General features: G+C 42.4%; 1 protein-coding gene across 1 annotated transcript in view; it reads left to right on the top strand.

Moving 5' to 3' along the window:
- Positions 1–21,707, top strand: part of UBTD2 (ubiquitin domain containing 2) — a 55,193-nt gene that overhangs the window by 19,893 nt on the left and 13,593 nt on the right. The window contains exon 2 of the mRNA XM_086621641.1: positions 10,187–10,423. Coding sequence (XP_086477767.1) covers positions 10,187–10,423 — 237 coding nt within the window. The remainder of the gene's footprint in view (positions 1–10,186; positions 10,424–21,707) is intronic.

Genomic DNA, 21,707 nt, shown 5'->3' with positions numbered 1-21,707 from the left:
ATTTGCAGCTGGAAATGCTAGATCTCTCCTTGCATTAATCCACGGTAGCCGATGAGACTGGTCCATGCTGCTGGTGCGGAGCAGCATGCAGGTGCCCATGTCATGGCAATGCACTGGCACGGAGCTGGACAGTCAGAGGAACTCGCTGCTTTATGGCTTTATCTGATGTGTCTAAAGTTTCCCTGTTAACTGAATCGAGGGAAGATACAGAAGAGTTTTAGTACTTGGAAAGTGAAGTTGCCGAGTTGCTTTCTTCCTCATGGTGGGAGACAGAAAGCACTACAGCACTGAATGTTGGGTTGGGTTTTTTTAGGTTAAGCTGTGTGCAATTTCCCACTGCATTCTCACAGCCATTTCCAGGTTCGATGTGCTATGTACTACCATTATTTTGTTTTGCATGTGAGAGGCTACATTGATGTCAAGCTCTCAGCCGCCATCAAGTCTTAACTTAAACCATGCTTTGCAGAAGTCGAAAGTACTTTATGCAGCCTGTCTCAAATAGAGTATTTTCATGTTGCTGACAGCTTCCTTAATGGTGCTTGATGTAGGTTTCCAAAAAGGTAGTCTAGTTGTGCGCCGTAGATGGTACAGATTAAAGGTCTTGGTGCTTGCACACCATGATTCAAGAATGGCTAAATCTTTATCCTGTTCTGCATCCAGCTGAATGCATCTACCAGTGATAGGAACAGTTTAAATTCTGATGTAAGTAGCACTGATGGATAATTGCATTGATAATGCTGTCCCTTGAAGCCGTTCCACCATAGCACTCTCAGAACTTCGTGAGGCTGAAACTAACACCAAGCAGTCAGTGTAGCTACTGCTGTTCTTACCAGCTGCAGAAGCAGAATTTGTGGCTCCAAAATTCCTCTGATGGGGTGCAATTGAGACAGATGAACATCATCTGGCCTTTGCCCTGCCTGGCAGTGTTCCTGCTCCATCCATGGTCACCCCTTGACCGAGGCGCTAAGGGTTTGAGGTGGTGACTTTACAAAGGTGTGTTTGCTCCCTTAGATATTTTCATCTGTCAAGAGAAGAGATGTTACATAGTGAGCTTAATCAAGATGATTGTGAAAGGTTCTGCTTGTGCTTCCAGCAGGAAGCTGGTTGGGCCAGCAGGGCTCAGGAGTAACCACAAAGCTTTTCTAAACTAATAATAAAGCCATAGAACCAACACTGGGAAATAGTGCTGAGCTTTTGGTGGGAGACCAATGTGAAAAATTTCCTTTGAAAAATATTGTTTGAAACACTGAGGCAAATAACAGTAGAGAACTTCACAGTGGCCTCAGTCTGACACCACTTATTCAGAGAGTTTGTAACCATCAGGGTTTGCTGTCCTGCTCTTGCAGCTCTGGGAACAGAAGAATTGTGCTTATAAAACCTGCATGAACAGACGGGAGGCTGAAGTTCACCTCTTGCCAGCGGGCTCTCAGCTGTGAATTGCACCTCAAGTTAGACAGAATACACTGATGTGTTTCAAATTTATGTGCAAGGCGACCTACGTTATTGCAGCATGTCCTAGCACAAAGCATGTGTCAAGGCTGTTGGTGATCCGGATAGATCCTGTGTGTGTGCTGGGATGAGGTGGGGTGTTTGGATTCGGTATACCATCAGGGAGCAGACCTCAAAAGTTTGAAGCTTTTCTTTCCCGCTACAATACTGCTGGCTTCCTTGGAAATGTGAGGGGTGATGAGTGATGAGCTGCCTGGAAATACCAGGCTCTCTTGATTTCTTCTGCAGTTCCTGTTGAAAATGATGGGAGAAATGGAAAATACAGTGTAATAGCTGGTAATTAGAGTCAGTTTTTCTTTGTCCAGCACATCCATATGCCCTCATTGTCTTGTGTGTTATATCTCATGCTGTGAAGCCTCTGGATGGACTCGATGAAGATCTAGTGCCTTGTGTTTGCAAAGAGGCAGGGAAGCATTACGCACGTGTGACTCGTCCAAAGCTGCTGGTAATTACCAGTGTAACTTGCATTTTATTCACTACAGGTTTTTTCTGTGCAGTTAACTCCTTTTGGAGGAAGGTGTTGGGTAAGAGTTGAGGAGAGACTTGGAGAAAGAGGGAAGGCATATTCCCCACTCCAGCTCTGAGCAGTGCTTTGTGACACCCAAAGTGCCAGCACAGGTGAGCAGCTGTCTGGGGACACGGCGCTGTTTGCCTGGGTGGCTTTGGGCACAGGGGTGGCACGAGTGATTGATGGCACCCCTTTTTCCCAGAGGGACCACATACATCGTTTAGCACCAGCACGTCGTCTCTGGCAGGCTGGTCACGTAGGAGTGCGAACCCAAGTCAAAGCGATGGTGATCAGTCTGCTGTCCCCCACTGCTGCTTCCCCTTCTCCATCTGTTTTTTTCTTTTTTTTTTTTTCTTCCCTCCTTCTCCCCACTAGGGTAGGAGGAAGGGCAGATTGCCCCTGGGGCTGGCCGGTGACTTTACTTCTTGCACACAGATTTGCCTTTGCTAGGGTTTGCTGCGTTAAAAATCTTCATGCCACAAGTTTTACTTCTTGTCTGGCTCAAAATTGACTGGTTTTCCTACATCTTTGTAACATGGATTTGAATCGGTAGCCTGATGTTTTATTACGCATCTATTTAAAAACATAACTTGAATTTCTGTCAGGAAATGCAGTTTATCTTGTAGTGTTCATTTCACTCTCCCCGGTCTCCCTTCATGAAAAAGCCTAAATCTTAACTTAGTTTCAGGCATTGTCTTTATCTCTGGCTATCTAACACAGCATTTGGAAAGCTCGTGTCTTTCTCAGTCCCACAGGGTCCCCAGAAATGTTGCTGTGCTCTGAATACTCTCAGGATTGGACTAATAGATATTTCCTTTAGTTTTCACGTGAAATCTTGTGCTCCTTCATTTCCTTGTTAGGAAAATGTAATTGTTCAGTGAAAATAATTCATTTGTAAGGCTGAAACTCTTATACTACTTTCCGGGGACACTTCCTTTCTAAAATACTGTTCTTGCCTTGCAAAAATGTAACATTCTTAAGAAATAAAAATGCTGAAAACTAGCAATAAACAGATAAGATTCTGCTATTTTTCTGTTGTGTAAGCCTGTGCTACTTAACGTAATTAAAATTGTCTCCTTCTTAGATGCAATACATTTCCCCCTGCCCCCTCCCCAGTTTCGCTGTTTTTCTGCACCTCTCCTTTGTACTGAGTCTTCTTCCAAACGTTGTTGTAATTCCACTACTGAAAAGACTACACCAGAGAACGATGTGAAGAAAATTATTAGGATGAACTGTATCTAGTTATTGATACCAAATTACACAATACCTCATGAAGAAATTGGAGCAAAATAGATTTAAGATGAGACTCATTTGATAAAGTAGAGTACAACTCGCAGATTGTGGGGAGGGAAACCCTTGGGACTATTACTAAAAGAAACTTTATGGGTAATAAACTGTTACTTTGCATTTCATTTGTCTTAGAAAAACACTTTGTTAGCAACTGATCCTCAGCAGGGGAGCAATTTCGTAAAGAAAATATTTTTGAACATTAGTTCAATTTGTATAATGTTTAGTTAGCTTCTCCTGACTGTCTACAAACAATTACCCATTGCTGTTTCTCGAATTGCATATCCCTGGGAGTATATTGCTTCCCCTGTTAAAGCTGTGCATGTCTACAGCTTAAGCAAACCAAATGACACCTGCGTGCCGTGTTCTTGCTGGCCTCAGCCTCTGCAAGTCTTGGTCTCTGTTGTTTCCTTGACAGTTTATTGTTTCTGTCTTTCTCCTGTGGAGCCTGACAGTCATCAAATCCCGTCGTTTCCACTGTGAACAGTTTCTGAAAATGTCTCTCCTATTCAAATAGGCTCTGTTTTGATGATTTTTCTGTCCTTCCTTCAGCAATTCTGTTGGGTGCTCCTGCTCTTCTCTTTACAGTTCATTTGAAGTATTTTTCATTGTTTGACACTTAGTTGTCTTCATCTTCTAGATATTTTCCTAAACAAAACAAAGAAAAAAAAAACCAGTATAAATATGACCAGATCATGCCAGATTCTCCTGATACTAGTGTCATTTCAGCATTTTAATGCTGTCTTGTAACACTTGCCTGTATCTGTTCTTAACTCATGCTAGACATGTTGAGGGTCCCTTCATGCCAGCCTTCCCCGGTGCTTGTTTCTTGTTGAGTATCGGTGGTCTTACGTGTCTGCTGAGATCTGAAAGCACAGAAAAGCCCTATTCTTGCAACTCTGGATCCATGGGTGTCAACAGCTTTGGACCTCCAGTCCTAAAATGGAGCATGTCCAGTCCAGATTTCTCCTTCTGGGAACTGCGCTGCCGGGTGCTCCATGCCCTGGGTGGGTTGTGTGTGCAGGGAGACTTCCAACACACACTTTCACCGAACTGTGACAGTTTCTCCTGCGTCTTACAAGAGCAGCAAAAGACTAATGCTACAAGCAACATATGCTTCTGTTTCAAAGGAAAAGGAAGAAATTCACTGTGGAGCATTTGCATGAATTTAACATAACAAATCCTATTCCTAACGTTATTTTAAGAAATAGGTGAAGGATACTTGAAGAAATAGGGTAGGAGGGAAAAGCTCACATAAGGCTGACTAACAGCAAAGGAGATGTTTCCCCACATGCTTAAGTTTTTAGCTCAGTTGCTGGAGTTAACTCTGGGCTGTAACAAGGTACCAAATGTGGCCTCTCTTACAGGGTTACCTGCGCAGTCAATAACTGGGAAGGAGGAAAATCTAATTCACAATTGAAGCAGAGGTCCACCTGTCCTTCTCCAGAGGCTATAAGCTGTCTGATGTCTCATCCAACTGTTGCATTTGTGTTATTTGATTTGACAGTAAGCCCTTTGGGGCAGAAATATTATCCAATTTGATTATCGAGTGCTACAGTTCATGGGTGTATAAACTAGGAATTATGAAAGCTTTAGCTGGATATTGGCTTTTAGTATGAGACTCTTCTGTTACCAGCTGCTCCTGCTCATCTGGTCCGCTTTGGAGGAGGCAGCAGTACTCTGATCCACAGTGATAGTGACATAACAAACACAACAGCTGTTAAAAAAAAAAGTTCTGCATATTCTGCATAGACATTTTTTGACATTCTGTTAAGAAACTGATTTAAATATCTGGATTTATCTGCATAAGCTCAGTCAAAAGAAGCGTAGATAACCTTACCGATTCCATTTCTTTGATGGGAAGCTGCAGGGAAGGGAAACAAACCTTCATAATTCAGGTTATAAAGTCGTCTGCAAGGACTAGAGAAAGTCGTCTTTGTTTCTGAAAAATAAGACTTTGTAGTTTGCCAGGAGCTAAGATTAGTGGGTCAGACAGTAGTAGCCACCTCCAGGATCCTGGGATACGCCTCTACCTGTGAAGGGAAAACACATTATATGCTGCTAAATCCTGTTGATGGGACAGAAGCAGCCTCCTGCTTGTCTGCTGCTGGTTTTAGGTCACTGTGAGGTATTAAACAGTCTAATAAGGGACACTTGGCCAGGGAAGGGGGCTTGAGCAGCACTTAGATTTTGCGTGTGTAGGGACACCTGAATGGCAGATGTGCTGGATGGGTGGATGCTGAGTTCAGACAACACTTGCCTCTCTGCTTGTCTGCTTCTCCAGCTTGCCGCACCTCGCTGCAATCCTGTCTCCTGCCTGGGCCACTGCTGTGTCCTGGAGTGCCTGACTAGATGGGTTTGGATTTCTTCTCTTATGCACGCTGACCTCCAAGAAGTTCATTATGCAACTATTAACTGTGAGAACTTCTTACCTTCTTAGCTGTTGCTTCTCCTGCCGTTAAACTGAATGGACCTTAGCAAGCCCTAAAAATGATGTTTGGAGTTTGTGCTCTGCGTACCGTGCAAATAGTAGGTTCAATTCATACTGGAGGGGAACAGAAACAGCACAGGAGGCATCTTTAAGGCAACTCTCTGGCTAGAACAGGTCCAGTACTCAGGAGGCTAAAGAGCATCTGTAACGTCTTCATCAGGAACCCCTCTGACCAGCCCAGGAAATCCTTTGGAAGGTCACATGCTGGCCTGTATAGTTGCTCCTCCCTGAGCAAGGCTGCTCTTAAGAAAGGTTCTATAGGTTGTCAGCAACTTCTTACCCCTCTTTGGGCTCATCTGTGAGCTATTGGAGCAAGAACAGCCTAAATTATTTTGAAGTGTCACTAATGTGCCGATCGTTTCCTTTTTGAAAAGTAGACTGTTAACAGTCCTCAGATTTCATCCTAAATAAATCTCTTGCCAAAAATATCAACCGTTGCCGTCTATTGAGATGGGCAACTTTCAGTATTGCTTCAGAGAGAGCATGCTTTTTTGGCGTTTGTAAAACTATTCATATTTTCAAGCAGGATATTAATAATTTGTTACTTATGTTAAAGTGATGCAAGATGAAAAATTAATGTGGATGTTACTTTCTCTTCCAGATCTTGCAAGCTGGTTGTTCCCCTGATGTGCATGGTCTTAAATGAAGTCAACGTTTTCCTTTGAGCTCTAGTTTACTTCTAAAGTGTGGAATGTAAAACTGACACTGTAAATACCTGACAAAGTGTTTCAAACTGCTGGTGTTTGTTTCATTGCCTGTTCTGACTAGTCATTCTCAGCCTTCTTACAGAGAAGGGAAAGTGGTTTGATATGGTCCAAAGCTTTGATTGTAGAAATTCATGTAGTGATGTTTCTCTTTAGTGGCTAAAACATGAGGTGGAAAGCGAAAGATTTAAGTGCTTTTACATATTAGGGTTTTTTACATGTCTTAAGTTTCTTGTATCCCTTCAGCTGCATCTATCCACACAGCTGAAGAGAGATTAATACTTCTTTGAGGGGGACAATAAAGCTTTTAGGAGATTCTTGAAGCACTTCTGATAAATGGTAAACACACTGAAGACCTTTTTAAATACTGACTTGTGACGCCGAGTTGTGTTTAAAGGCTTAATACTGGAATGGATGGCTTGTTAGAGTGGATTTGGCTTCAGAGACATTCGTGGAGTCACTTTCTTCCACCATCCTTCTTTCCAACTTGAAAAAAAGCATTTGTCACTGGGTTTATCATCACTGCTGTCTGTGTAGGAAGGATTATATCTCCAGGGAGAAGTTATTTGAGACTGTTGGGATCTCTGTCTCTTTAGTCTCTCCCCTGCTGTTCTTGTCTAGTGGAGTGCAATACATTCCGATGCTGTCTTGGGCAAAGGGGGAAGCAGGAGAGAGAAATGACCCATTGCAGCTTCCACAGTGGTGCTGGATACTGGGCGGGCAGGGCTGAGCACAGGAAACTCTGCTGTGCTGGGGGACTGTGGGAAGTGCCTTTAACCCGCTGTCACAGCTAATGTTTGGGGAGAGGGAGAGGGCCCTGTGGGATAAACTAGCATTCATTGAATGTATGTGCAAACAGATGTTAGCTGAAGTAGAATGGAAGAAAAGATGCCCACTGCCCCAAATTTCTTAGTGTCCTGTCTGAAATGTTCATGCTGTGACTGCTATGGCTTAATAAGGAAACAATTCCTTGTTTAAGTGTTTTGACACATATGTTTTTACGGTTTCGTAATATACTGTTTAATGCACACAGTCCATCATGTCTGAGCTGCCTCCTTCACCCATTGTTCTAGGCTGGACCATCATCGGTTCCCAGCTTGCGCTCAGCTGAGACTTGGACAAGGGACGGCTGGGCTTTGCCAGGAAACTTGGTGTTTTGTAAACACTTGGGTTTGCTGTTCTGAAAGCTGTTAAATGGTCAGCACTTCTTTGAAAAGCAAATGGAAGCAATCTCATGGAAGCAATCCCATGGAAACAAAAAGCAGTAAATGTTTGTGGTCACTTGAAAGGATTCAGAAGTTTATTATTGTTAGTTTCTGCATGAAATACAGAATAACAGCTGGAGTCGTTGCATGCTTGCCATGCAATTGTCATTAGCTACTTTTAATTGTGATCTGACTTTGTTTCCATGCAAACATAACCTCTACTATGTCTTTTTTTAACCTGAAGAAGGCTGGTGCCTTCACATAATTGACAGTGTCACCTTACCATCAGGAGTTCTTTTAAATATCCTATTTTCAGTGACTAAAGTCTCAGCTTCTTAAGTGCGAGTGCCATTCCGAGTTATGCATTGAGGTGGGTAGTTCTTTGACCATATAAAGTCAGATTGTATAAGGGCACGAGGTGTAACCTCATGTATGTGTGTTGTTCTCCTTAAAGCCTGTGTGGAGTTGAAACGCCTTCTGCAACACCACACACCAATGGTCAACCTCAAGACCCAATGCTTGGTGTCGAGTGCTGTTTGGAAAACAGCTGAGTGCATCTGTTGTAGAAAAAAAAAATAAGCAAAGGAAGAGAGGGAATATTCGAATTCAATACTATTTTTTGCAAAATGTTACAGTTTACCTGAAATGAGCCTTTCTGATATATTGAGACTTAGTCTTCTCAGTCATGTCCCTCACTCCCACACACACACTCTGCCATAAATATGGTTTTTAGTTAACTGTAGAGATACAGCATAAGTCTGGATCAAGAACTGTGGAGAATATTTGGACATTACACTATTCTTCCATTGAAAACTGAATGCTGGAGTAAGATTGAGGAGAGAGAGATGGTTTTTTTGTCAGCGATCGTCAACTTTCTACCAGCAAAATAAGAGGATCTGGAGAAAGGAAATATTTCTTATTATCTCTTAGGATGGACATGGGATACAGAATGCTAAATATAAACCCGTGTGTTTGTCCTGGTGTTCTCCTAGCCTTGCAGACTAGCCAGGAGCACCTGATAAACAGCAGCTTCACTCTGCAGGCTTTGGTATCACAGCAGCTGTGGTGTCTCATTCTCGTAAGACGTATTTCAACCTTGGTAACACAGACATGGGGTGACAGACTGCATCTCTTCATGCTTCCCTGGCTTGATGGCAGCTGGGATCCCTCTGCTCTCTTGGGATGGCAAGGGCTCTTCACAGAGAGCGTAGGAGAGGATGTGTCTCTAGCATCGAATGTGGTGGGATCCTTAATTGACTTCAGTTCTGTGTAGCTTACCTGTCATTCAGGAGTGCTCAGTGCTCATCACCCAGTTTCTATGATCTGTCCCATGGAGAGGCTGCTTATTTTCAGCTGCAGACACACTTAAATTTAGTTTCACTGTTGAAGGGCACTTTGTTTTCCCTAGAGACATTTGAACTATGGATTCAAGGTTTTGCGGTATTGAGCCATGGTGAGAACTGTTTTTGTGGTTTGTTGCTGCTCTCTTCCCTGTCCTGTCCTGTCCTCACAGCGTCTCGCTGCTGCAAGCTTCTCCAGCTTCTCACTGCCAGGAGGGGCCTGAAGGAAAAATGGGGTTTTAACTCCTGCAGGGAAAAATTCTTCCTGGTGCGCACTGAAGTGTGCTCCCTTCTTTTTCCTTTGCCTTTCAACAAAACTTGAAGTAACCCTGTACTCACAAATGGAAGAGAAGGGTTTAGCATGGTCTTAGCAGTGCTGTAATTTGAAGTAAGCAGGTAGTTTTAACCCACCAACACTATGCCTATGTGACTATCTTAACTGACTGTTACACAAAAATAGCTGTAGTTAAAATGAAACAACTGCTTTCCTGTTTATTGTGTAGGAGGTAACCACTTTTTAAAGCTTGATAGATTCCTGGATTGTTCTTTAGGGATTTCTGTCTCTGACAGTTCTAGCCTTTGTGCATCTTATTTGCCTTTCTACATATACTTACTCGGAATTAAAACTGTTCAAAAGGAGATGATGCAAAAAAAAAAAAGCCTCTTGTATTAGCAGAATATCACATTTGTTGAGCAGAGAGCATTGCTAGCAGTGTGGAGCGGAGATCCAGATGCAATGTGGTCTCACCACACCCCGGTGTTGGGATAATGGGCATCTCACTGTACCACTGCTACAACCTTCGGACGGTGGCTGTGTGGGGTGTGAGCCTCCCAGCCAGGCACACATGGCACAGGCGGAGGGATGCGGAGTTACCAGGCAGCTTAGGGAGAAGTTGTGGGATGCTGAAGGGTGCAGGTGAAATCAGCAAGCAGGAGGTAGCACCATAATTTTTCTAAGAGGTAAAGCCAACTTGGAGCCCAGGGGAAGGGAGGCGACACCTCGAACGAGGTGGGGAAAAGGATCAGGATTGCCCGAAAATAAACTTCAGCTTTGTAGATCCTAAACAGGATAACCGAAGGGCACTTCAATAATTTTGTGCTGTTACATTTTTTTTATTTCCCTTCCTCTTTCTCCTCCACAGTTGCTCTCGGTCGTAATCAACCCTTGAAGAAAGAGAAACCGAAATGGAAAAGTGATTACCCCATGACAGACGGACAGTTGCGCAGTAAGAGAGACGAGTTTTGGGACACAGCACCGGCTTTCGAAGGTCGCAAGGAGATTTGGGATGCCCTCAAGGCTGCTGCACATGCTTTCGAGAGCAATGATCACGAACTGGCACAAGCAATCATTGATGGTGCAAACATAACACTACCACATGGTAGGTTCATCTAAGATGGATGTGGCCTGAGTGTAACTGTAGGTTAAGGCAAATGGTTTTTTAACCTGAAAATCCATTGAGACATACATGCAATAGTTTTAAATACTTTTATTTCAGTATGCACAATGTCTTTCTATTTGGTGTTTCAAAGCAAAATTACATCAGTGTGTGGAGGGACCAAGAAAAGATACCTTTATATCGTTACCTAAATTTCAGTCTGTGGTCAGGTGTATGGTATAATACACAATTTAAGAATCTTATCTCTGTAGGCAACATCTGTGGCTTTCTGTAATCTCTTGAAACAGCTGCATGCTCGAAGGTACAGATTTCTTAATTTTTTTCCAGCCTCCCTTTGTAAGGGAGTAGATTTTTTTTCCCCTGATCTTATTAGTTTCTTTGGCATGTGAATTGGTGGGGTTTTTTGTTGTTTTTTTTTAATTTCTTTCCTGAAGAGTATGAAAAACTTTCCCAAAAATTTGGTGCTGGCAATCTTCTGTAAGATCTTATAGAAGATAAACTGTAAGCACTTATTTCAGGTACTTTCCTTTTCATTGTCTTGTTCTGACTTCTAATTGTTTTTCAAGCTCTGTTCTCCTTCACTCCACCTGTGAAAGGAATCGCTCCCCTTTGTTCCTGATAGAAATACAGTTCAAGTTCTGCATTTAAAAAAAAAATAATAAAAATTAAATGAATTTGTGGGTTCGGTAATGTGATGGAGTCAGGGCAGGAAGAAAACCAACAAAACATATAACCAAAAGAACTCACACCGAAAAAACTCCACCACCAACCCCTAACAAAACACGCTGACCTGAAGCAGGCAGGTGTTCTGGTTAGGCTCTGCTTTGTGTCCTCACTTCCAGAAGGGACATGAAGAGGCTTGCACCAAATAATGAACTTGTTCCAGATATGTGGAGCTGAATGCTGTGTAAAAGATATTATATATGTGCTGATTAGAGTCTCCCAGGAAGAGAAAAAGGATAGTGTGGGACATTGCATACCTTGCTGTCTAGCATAACTAGTTATCATGAGGTCGACTATTCATATTGCCCTTTTTTTCTTATATTGGTGGTGGTTAGGACCTCAGTTTACTTAAGTCACAATTGATGTATTTAGTTTGGAAGGAATGGATTTGGGGATTTGTCTGTCTTTTCCCATACTAAAAAACATTAAACATTACTAGTTGTTGGGACTTGGTGTGTTCCTTTCCCCCCTCCTGTTCAGCAGTCGGGATCTCCGTAGCGTCGCTGAGAGGAGGAGACTTCCAGCACTGCAACAGGACCTCATTCTTCCGTAATTCATGGGTGGTGTATTGTGGTCCTCTAAATCATTGTTTGTTTTCAAGGAGGTTTGTGTTTTGCTGGTTTGAGTGATGATGAGTGAGTTTTTGTCAAGGCTGGTTACGCATACGGAAATGATATCTGTAGTAGCTGTGGTTCTAAAGAGGAATTTGTCAATTATTTCCAGAACCTGCCAATGCCAAGGAGGTCTCCGGTCTCCTCCTTGACAGACCTCTTGGAGGTCTGGATACATTCTAAGTCCAATCCATTGGAGAGAGAAAATTAATTTCCCTACTATAAGCTAATGTGTTTTTTAAAAGAGAGAGGAGTCAAGTTGTCTAGCATGGGACTGGTATCAGAAGACCTCTTTCTGCCTGTGTTTGTGATACTGTGTTTCTTTCTTTGTACTAGTTCGTAAAACTGGTCAGAAACTGGAAATCCTAAATTACCTACCAGGCTTCTTGATTTTAGATATCAATACTGTATTTTAAATAGCATACTATTATTTATTCTGTGTCCAGAAAACAACAGAATATTCTCCTTATAAATTGATAATGTTGCTGGATTTTTGTCCTTCCTAAACATCTGTATTGCTGGAAATGTCCCAGGAGCTGGATGTTTAGGCAGTTGGTGAGATGGAGGGAATCATATAGGTGAGAGGAGTCTGTCAAAATGGATAACTGAAGTTCCCAATAATTTTAAGTCACTATTCAGATAAATGGAAATAGTTAATAACTCAGAGATTATTTGCAGACCTAAGGTAGTCACTGCATTGTTTTGCTTAGTTGCTAAAATAAAAATAGTAGGGGTCAGGAAAACTCAAATGTTCTATACGGAGCAGGTTTAACAAAATATGGGTTGTCTTCCATTATGGTCTCTTACTGCTTAACGTGAGTTGCTGTCCAGATCAGACTTGAGCTTAGCCTAAAGAATCGTCTCTTAGTGTGTAAACGTTCACTCTCCACAGCGAGGGTCTGAGTCCGCTTGTGACTGCACGCAGAAGACTGATAGAAATGTAAATCTTTTAGTAAATGAAAATTTGAATCACAAGCATGCTTTTGCAGTGAGGGGGATATTATTTGTATAATGTGGTTATGGAATTTGACGAGACCTCAGTAACGAGCTATTTAGATGGCATTAGATTATGTATTCAGCTTAAACACTGCACGAGTGTACATATGCACAGCACTTCCAGGGGAAACGTTGAATTTATGCCATCAAGTCATGCAAAGAAGCTGTTTGACATGTTAGGTCTCTGCTTCCTCTCATTAGAGCGACATAACAACTTGTAATTGCGGAGGAGGATTTTATTCAAGTGGGAAAGTCTAAGCAGTTTAAGCTTGCCTGGAAGTTTAAGTCTGTCTTTGGGTTCCAAGATAATTGCTTGTGTGTCCATGCTCCTCACTTATGAGAAGAGAGGATGGGTGATGTGTAGTTTTGACACTCCCAAATTTTGAAAACAGCATTTCTTAGTTTCTTGAATAACTGCTTATTAAGCTCAGACTTTGTAAGTGTGCTTCAGGCTTTGAGGCCCAGCAGTTTCTGGTTGCAAGCAAAAATCTGAAGCTGGGCAGATAATTCGCATTTCTTCTCTTTGGGCAGCCCAAAGAATGTAGGATGGATGCTGTGCCCTGGAAATCAGCCTTTTAATGTCATTGGATGTAATACTTAAGGAGGAAGGAGTATATGAACTCTTAAATTTGACTTTTCAGCAGACAGTTTGCTTGAGGTCCTGCCTACTACTGGCAGACTGTAGTCTGCTTTCTAAGGCCCACGTGCAGAATATTCAGAATATTTCAGAAATAAGTCAGGAATCAGACTTGGGTCAGAGGCTCTGTTGCCCAAGCCAGGCCAGGCCTGAGGCCAGATTCCAAATACAGAGATTACTTTGAATATTTATCCAGGATCTCGAGTTTAGTAGTGATTTATGTGCCCACAAAATTGCATTACTTGCTTTTTATTCAGCTTTCCGCTGGTGACACTTGTCTTGTGCGTCAGCTGCTTGCATAGTTCTCTGTGCAATGTGACCTTTCCACTACAGAGAAGGCTACTTCTTTTGGAAATTCAAGTATTTCTTAGTCATCAAGCATTGTTAGTGCCATGTATGAATAGATTATGAATAAAAGCTTTCCATTTATGGGCTCAGTAATGCCTGTTATCAGCAAACTGAGCTTATCTCCAGGCAGGTAGAACAAACAAACTGTCCTTGTTCTGATTGATGGCAAAAAACTCCATGTTATTGTTTACGAAAACTCACTTTGTGCAAAATTTAAAAAGAAAGGAAAACAGCTGTTAAGAAATCCAGCTGCTGTATATGCATTAACTACCCAGTCCTGTGCTTACCGGACTTACTTACACTATCACCTAGATTGACCATGCACTGCCGAGCAGTGCCATGTCCCATGTGGGGTGGTCTGTCCTCCCACCCTGCCCTGGGCTCTGTGCGGGGACCTGGAGCATGGCAGGGGGAGCCTCTGCCACCTTGCAAATTCGTCTTTTGTACCTCTTTTATTGTCTGTAGGTGTTTACCTGGCCAGACAGCAAATACACATCCATTCCAGGCTGTGTCTTCTGTACAAAGTTAGGATGAAAATCAAAATACTTGCAGAGCCTCCTGAAATAACACCTAAATCCCTACGTGCGATTTTGTCTTCTGTTCCACCAGAAACCCTGGTAGAAACTACTTGGAAGTGCTGGAGTGCCTCCTTGGAGTTTAGGCTTTGTTTCTTCAAATGGGAGGAAAAGGGAAAATCTGCTGCTCAGACTGCACATGAAAAAGTTCTGTATTTCCCCAAAGCAAGCAACCATTTAGGAAGATGACATGTAGAAAGATTTTTTTTTTTTTTTTCCTGAAGTAAATAATTTGACAATGTAACTCTGGCATTTTTGTACATGAAAACTTGCATTTGTGATGGGACAGACAAGGATGAGATTTCTTCCTTTGATTTCTTAACTCACCAGAGAATCTTGATTCCTAAGGATAACCAACGTCAACTAAGGTAAATTCCTTTAACTGTATTGAAAAAATGGAAATTTTTAATCTATTTTTTTCCTCTCTTGAAGGAAGAGGTCTTTTGCAAAATGATGCAATACTAAGAGACTATGACATTTCCTCTCATTTATTTTCTATGTGCACAGCTGAGGCGTAAAAAATCCCAAACCAAATCCATGCATCTACATTTTAACTGTCTCTCGGTGGTGAGCATGTTGTGTATGCGTTCAAACTGTGTATTACTTACAAAACTAAACCTTGCGGGAAGTGGAGGAGTGGGAAGAGGGGGCTGGGGAATGAGTAAGGACTGACAGAGGTTTGCAGATACAGATTCTGGCCTAGCTGATGCTGCAAAAATGAAATTGCTTTTTTAATTCCAGAAACCTATAGGAAAGGAAGGAAAAAACACATCTCTTCTTAACACTGCATTCAGCCAAATATCTCACTTGTCTAACCTGTATGAGGAAGACTCTAACCAATGTAATTTTTCTAATGGATGCCTTTTGCTGTCTTCTGCAGTTAAAAATAGCACATAAGAAGTACTAAATAAATAAATAAGCTTGTGGGATGGGCTTAGCACTTCTCATCTATCTTGGGTGCCTCTGTGGGATGTATTTTAAAAATAGAAATAACATTATTGCCAATTTATACTTTTTTTTCCTGATGCCTTAAAGTAGCACATCCTCAATATTTTATTAATGAGTCTATTTAAATTTAATGAACAGTTTTACATACGTCTCAGCTATCAAAAAGGAAATGTTGGAGCGTGCAGTATTTTATTAGGGTCTGCACCAAATGTTAGTGTTGAGCTGAACTTGTCCTGAAAGTAGTTAATATTAATTTGAATCTGTCTGGGGTTAAGTGGAGTTTTTAAATTTCAGGATGGACACTTAATCCACGGTAGCATAGTTACCAGTATATTGGATTTAACTCCTTTAATGCTGTTTAAACGATAAAAGGGCCTCTCTGTTAAGCAGTGGCTTTGTGCTTGGGAGCAGTCAACTTCTTTGTGCCTTAAAATACAGCTCCTGTAGCTCGCAGCACGCTTTTCCAGTGAGCAGTCTTGCAGCGCTGGCTCTTTGTGTGCAAGCAGAACTGTCACATTTACTGTGTGTAACACTCGAGATCATGAAAAGTGGGGATGTGAATATTTATCTTAAATGCTGGGGAAAAGCAGGTGAAATTACTGAAACGTTCTTGCTGTGAATAGAGCATTTTCTTCCCCTTTGGGTAAAATAGTCATCAGAAAACCATAAAGAAAACCCAAACCAAAAAAAACCCAAAGCCAACAGTGGTGGTGTAGAGGAAAGCATGCTTCACCTCTGCTGTTCACCCCACCCCAGTCCAAAAACACATTCCTAATTTCAGCAAAACTCTTTCTTTCCCTATTGAGCTGTAACTGTGCATCATACTGTGATATTTGCTGCCTTTGGGCTTGATGTTTCCCTGCACTAAAGAGCAGCTTTTAATGGCTGTGCCTGCACTGCAGCATCCCCCTGTGCGCTGCCTGCCCTTCGTGTGCGCTGGGCTTTTGGAGGCCGGTGCTGTCTGAAGGACACCTGATGTGGCTTCATGTACCTGCTGTCCTGGAGTGCTTAGCTGCATCTGTGGCAGCACTGTGGTTTGATAGACCATCAGGATGCACATCCTCCTCGCTGAGCAGGTTGGGGTTTTTGGGGTCTTTTTAGTACTTAGCCAGTACTATTTGAGTCCTTATTAGTTGTACCCGATAAAGAACGTTCCCCTCTGCTATGTTGAAAAGTCCGTTTTTGTTTGTAAATGAAGGATTTCACGCTGCTGCTCAAGGCCTTGGGAGCACAAGGGGAAGGGGAGAGAGGGCAATAGCTAAAGCTGTTGGAACGGTATAGTTTGGGGTAACGGGAGAGCAGCCCGGAGCACGGGTGCGTTTGGCAAGACGTCAGTGTTGCTTTTAGCGTTGATTGCATTCATTGAGCAAGAAGTCCTCAGGAGGTTTTTACACCACTTAGGTAAATCACTGGGAGCATTGGAAAACTTCTGCTCCTTGCTGCAGCTGGTATTTCACCTTCTTTCATTGGTCTCAAAGTAAATCAGAAGAATTACTGAAGCTTTTTAGGAAACGGAAGCTGTGTCTGTTCTCAGAAGCGTTGGACGGGCACACGGGTTATTGATGGTGGCCATCAGCGTACTTTATTGCTGCCTGGCACAGATGGACTGTTCATATGTTACCTTTATTAGGATGGTGTTCTGTTAACTTTGTTCAGTGGATGGTATTACCTTGTTTCCATCCTTACTGAGATTATTCTGATATTTGGGGAAATTTCAGGCTGAAAGGTTTTTCCTTGTCCTGACTTGCTTTCCGCAATTGTTTTATGAAAAGTTTATATAGCGAGATCGTGCTGGTGCAAGAAAGAAAGGATTTGCCTAAAGCATTTGTCCCCAGTGTTTGAGACTGGATGGACAGCACAGTCTGTACTGGTGGTAGAGGCAGACCATAGGCAAAAAACCACATTTTCTACTTCCTTGCAGAGCTGAGGAACACGATAATGATGGGAAAGCTGAACGGTATATGCCATTGATGTAAGTCAGTCATCCCAACCAGCCTCATCCTTGCTTATAAGGAGTGAGGAGGGTGTACAGACCCTCCTTTGCACAACAAAACTGCCTGAGGTTGCGTATGACTCGGAGTGAGAGAAGGGAGGAGTGATCATGGTATCTTATTTTTGTAGAAACAGTAACTAAGGATGAAAATAGCATTCAATGCTTTCATTGAAAAGGAACCAGACAGTTCTCTGTCCCAGAGAGGGAAATTTAGCACCCAAGTGCCAACAGTCCTTTTCAGGCTGTATCAGCTGTTAGTGGCTGTGCCACTTCATATTAATTTAGTAAAAGATATTGTATATCACACACACATAAACTGGTTTGTATTAAAGCCAGATCCTATATTAGAAGAAGGTTTCTTTATACCACTCAGGAGTGAAATCATACTTATTTTTTTGTAAGTCAGGTTGAAGCATGGTCTCTAATTCAAATATTAGGTATTAATTTTATTCTGTTGCAGACTTTGTGCATCACATTTTAGAAAATACATCTGCTGCAGTGTTTTTACCTATTAAATGGGAATATCTGCCAAACCCTGCTCCTTTGTGAATGTTAAAGCTCCTCATGTCACACGCCTGATCTTTATTAACATCCAAGAAGTGCTGCGTGTGAATGCCGGGGTGGGATGCTGCTGTAGATGAGCTTTCTGCAATGGGCCCTGTGTATCCATCTTATATACTGATTTTCTAGGCTCCCAAAATAGTAATTGGTAAAAGTGGGCTGCCAGGGAAAGGAAGCAGTGGACGGTAGTCAACAGGCTTTCAGACGTTGGTCTTTGAATTTGTACAATAATTTGGAAAAATCTACAAAAAAACACATATTATATAGTAGATGTTTAACACTGACCATTTAATGTATAAATAAATTTAAAATAAGTAGCTCCAGAAGTGGAACTCTGTAGTTTTTGCAGTGCTTTTTGTGTGATGGCTGCATTGGATTTCACTGTTGTATTGATGAATCTGTGGTTGAGAAAATCTGTACAGTAAATTTCACCGTGGCATGTTCAGCATTTTAAATTGAGTGTCCTGTAAGCTGCTGCCTGTTAAGCCTCAACATCTTTGTGGTTTTTCTCCCACCCTTGCCTGCAAGCTGCTGTATCCATTGCTTCGCCTTTGCTGGGGGGTTAAGGCTGTAGGAATTGCCTTCTCAATAGCTCATTTGTCTGAGGAGACTTTTTAATTGTCATTGACAAAATATTTTTTCTGTAATGTATTACATTGTCTACACACATGTAAAATGTTGTTGACCAATGTGTTTTTGTATGTGAATACAGAATGCACAATCAGGTTTCTCTAATGTCTCTTTAGAAGGATAGTGAGTGGTGTTTTAGTGACTGTGGCTGTCCAATTTTGAATTTCAGCAGAGTTACAAAAGCTTTGGAAGGTCCGACTGTCAAAGCATATCTGTCGATATTATCAGCAGTAGCACTGAAATGAGCGTGCAGGCTGTAAAAGTTGAGGAAACTCTAAAATCTTTCTGTAGTGAATATCGTAAAATTTGCAATTGAGACTACTAGGTTTTTGCTTTCTTTTTTTTTAATGAAACTGCTCAGCAGAAAGCAGCTCTTTGTTTGAGGGAAGGTTTTCCTGTTTTGTTTTTACTTGAGTTAAATAAAAATACCCAAAGTAAGAGATTAAAAACCAAAAATTGCTGGTGTCTTGCAAGGACCCAGGTGAGCTGCTGTTAGTGCTGAGGACATGAGTGTGCATTAGGAGAGCGCTCGTATTTTGATTTTTCTTCTACACATCAGTGTCTGTTTTAAAAAGTTGTTGACGTCAAGTTCCCTCCTTAGGGTTTATCTTTGCTAAAATGGTTGGTGAGTACATTGAGTGTAGCTTTCACGAGTCTGTACTCAGACTCTGTTAGTGTCTTCCTGCCTCCATATGTGCACAGCACTGACAGATCCTCTGAAAAAGGGTTGCTGCCCAGGTGACAGCTGCAGTCCCAGTTTTGGCGGTGCCTCTCAAGTTTTGGCCACTCTGGTTGTTGCAGTCTCATCATCACGTTAGTCTGAAGCACGGACACGGCGTGAGGACGCACCAAGAGTGAAAAGAAATGCTGCCATCCAACTGCTGCATGGGCACCTGCTCTGGGCTCCTGCAGAGCGATGGGGGAGACCAACTCAGCTTCAAAATTCATTTCATGGAGCAACTTTGTGCACACTCCTTGTGCCCTCTCTGTGCTGAGAAAGTACCTCCCACTGATGAGATATGTCTGAAATGCTCTGACTGTTTCACTTCTGCTCAGGCACAGTAACTACTTTTTCATTAAAAGACTTAATCTAAATTAGGGATCTTCAACCGGTGGCCTCCCGGCTGTGTGCTCCCTGCTCGGACACCTGATTCAACCTGCTCCAGCCCCTTTCCCAGTGACTGCTCAGAGGCAGCTGGCAGGGTAGCAGCTTCTCTTCCTCTGCTGTCTCTTGCCTCCATGCTTTTCGGCGTGTTCTCTGTCCATCGTTGAGCTGGCATACCTGGAAAGATGGTTTGTTGTTCTTGGGAAGTGCCTTCTTGCAGGGAGGCAGGTGTGCAGGCAGTGCTGGGGAAGGGCAGATGCGCTGTGTCTGCGCTGCTGCACGAGCAAAGTCCTTATAAATGTTACACTCAAATCAGGGAAGGTCCCTTTGCTCTGCAGTTATTGCTGTTGGAGACTGGCCAGATGCTTAGAAGGTCTAGCAAGTTGTCTGGTAAAAGGAAGAGAATTGTTTCATTTTTGCTTTTGATCCGTGTGAAATTTAAGAAGACAGAAGTCAATTATTCCACCAATTACTTCAACTTTTACTGTCCTTTGGAAAAGGAACTAAGGATTCAAAATATAGACACAAACTGCAAAATGTTTAAACCCTTCCTAAAGCCTTGTGTCTCATTCTTTTTTACCATTTTGTTGTCGTTTGGTTTAACAGCACTGTCGGGTCCATAAAGCCTCATCACGTGACCGTTGCACAATTGGCAGCTTTAGCTGCGTTTTTCTTTTTAAACTGGAACTTCAAGGAGGAGATATTCAATTTATAAATATGAGTGAGAAAACAGCTCTTCCCGGCTGAAAACACAGCATGTTATTTCAGTTCCTGGATGCTTAAAGCAATCCATTTGTTTACCTTCACACTGAAAAAGGGCAAGTTTGCAGCATTAATTTATAGACTATGGTGCAGTAGAAACACATTCTTTCGTAGTAACCACTTCAGAGCTGGGAGTTGAAAGCTTTGGAAAAACCTTTGATTTGATTTTTATGTTTAAGTGGAGTTGTGAATGCTTATGCTCTCGAGTACTTTCCCCATTTCCCCTTTGAAAGCCTTGTAGGGGAGAGGGGCATGGAGTTACTGCAAATAACCCCATCCTCCACTGACCTGGAGTCTCACAGCCAGTTGTTTTTACTCTTCAGCTACGTTTTGTCCTATCTTTGCTCCAGTTTTTACTCTAAAAGAACCCATGGAAAGCAGAGTGTTACTGTGAAGGTGCCTATAAAACACAAAATAAACTGCGGAAGAGAAACCCTTGTTTTTATGTCAAGTGGTGTAAAAGATTGCTTTCCTAAATAGCAAAGCTAGCTGTTGCTGGTTTCTTCCATTTGATATAATTCCTTGGATTGTTGTTGCTTGAGTCAGAGGAGGGATGCGAGGGAGCAGGGAGGCAATGCTGTACAGCAGGATGGGACTCCTGCTTTGCCAGGTCCCGTTCTTTAGAGCTGTTGATGCTTTGGAGGGGAGAGTGTGTGTCCTAGCAGAGGGGATACTGAGAACTAGTGACTGGTGGAAGGTCTGTGGGTGTTCAGCATTTCTTTCAGGTACAAGAGGCAGCATGGAGGAAAGCAGGATTTGTATTCTCAATTTGAGAGTGCAGTGGTAAAACAGAGTTGACTTCCCAATACTGACCAGGGCTGTGGACCGTGAACACTTTAAGCTGTGGAGCAAGACTGAGCAGGTTGCCTGCTTCACTTTGTGCAACCTGCTTGTCCTCCCTGCACCTCTCCGGGGCTGCAGGATGCTGAGCAAGGTCAGTGTACATCTTTGGATTTAAAATGTCCTTTGCCACAACGTTGAGTTCCTTTTGACGTTCATCAGTTCTCCCAATTTATAAGACAGCTGCAAGCATCTATAGTAGGGAAATTCAATGGGTATTGCAACAGCAGGAATGAGCAGGAGCTGGGAGTCGGGTGACTGCTGGGATGGCTTTGCAGCTCAGAAAAACATCCATGCATCCACAGCCTCAGAAGTGGTGGGAAGGGACCATGGCTTGCATGCATTTTAGAAAGAGAAGGACGTAGAACAGCAGGGATTGTAAAATACAGTGCACTGCAGAGGAACCCTCATCTGCCACGTAACAAAGTGATTCTTTAACACCATCTAACAGTACCATCAAATGGGTTATTCATTTCCATCCCCTTTGCTGGAGAGTTGTGGGCTGGGTGTGACTCCAGGTTTCTGAAGAACACTGAG

Source organism: Tauraco erythrolophus, chromosome 16, assembly GCF_009769465.1.
Source record: "Tauraco erythrolophus isolate bTauEry1 chromosome 16, bTauEry1.pri, whole genome shotgun sequence".
In the NCBI taxonomy this organism is placed as follows: Eukaryota; Metazoa; Chordata; class Aves; order Musophagiformes; family Musophagidae; genus Tauraco; species Tauraco erythrolophus.
This window is presented reverse-complemented; position numbering and strand designations above follow the sequence as displayed.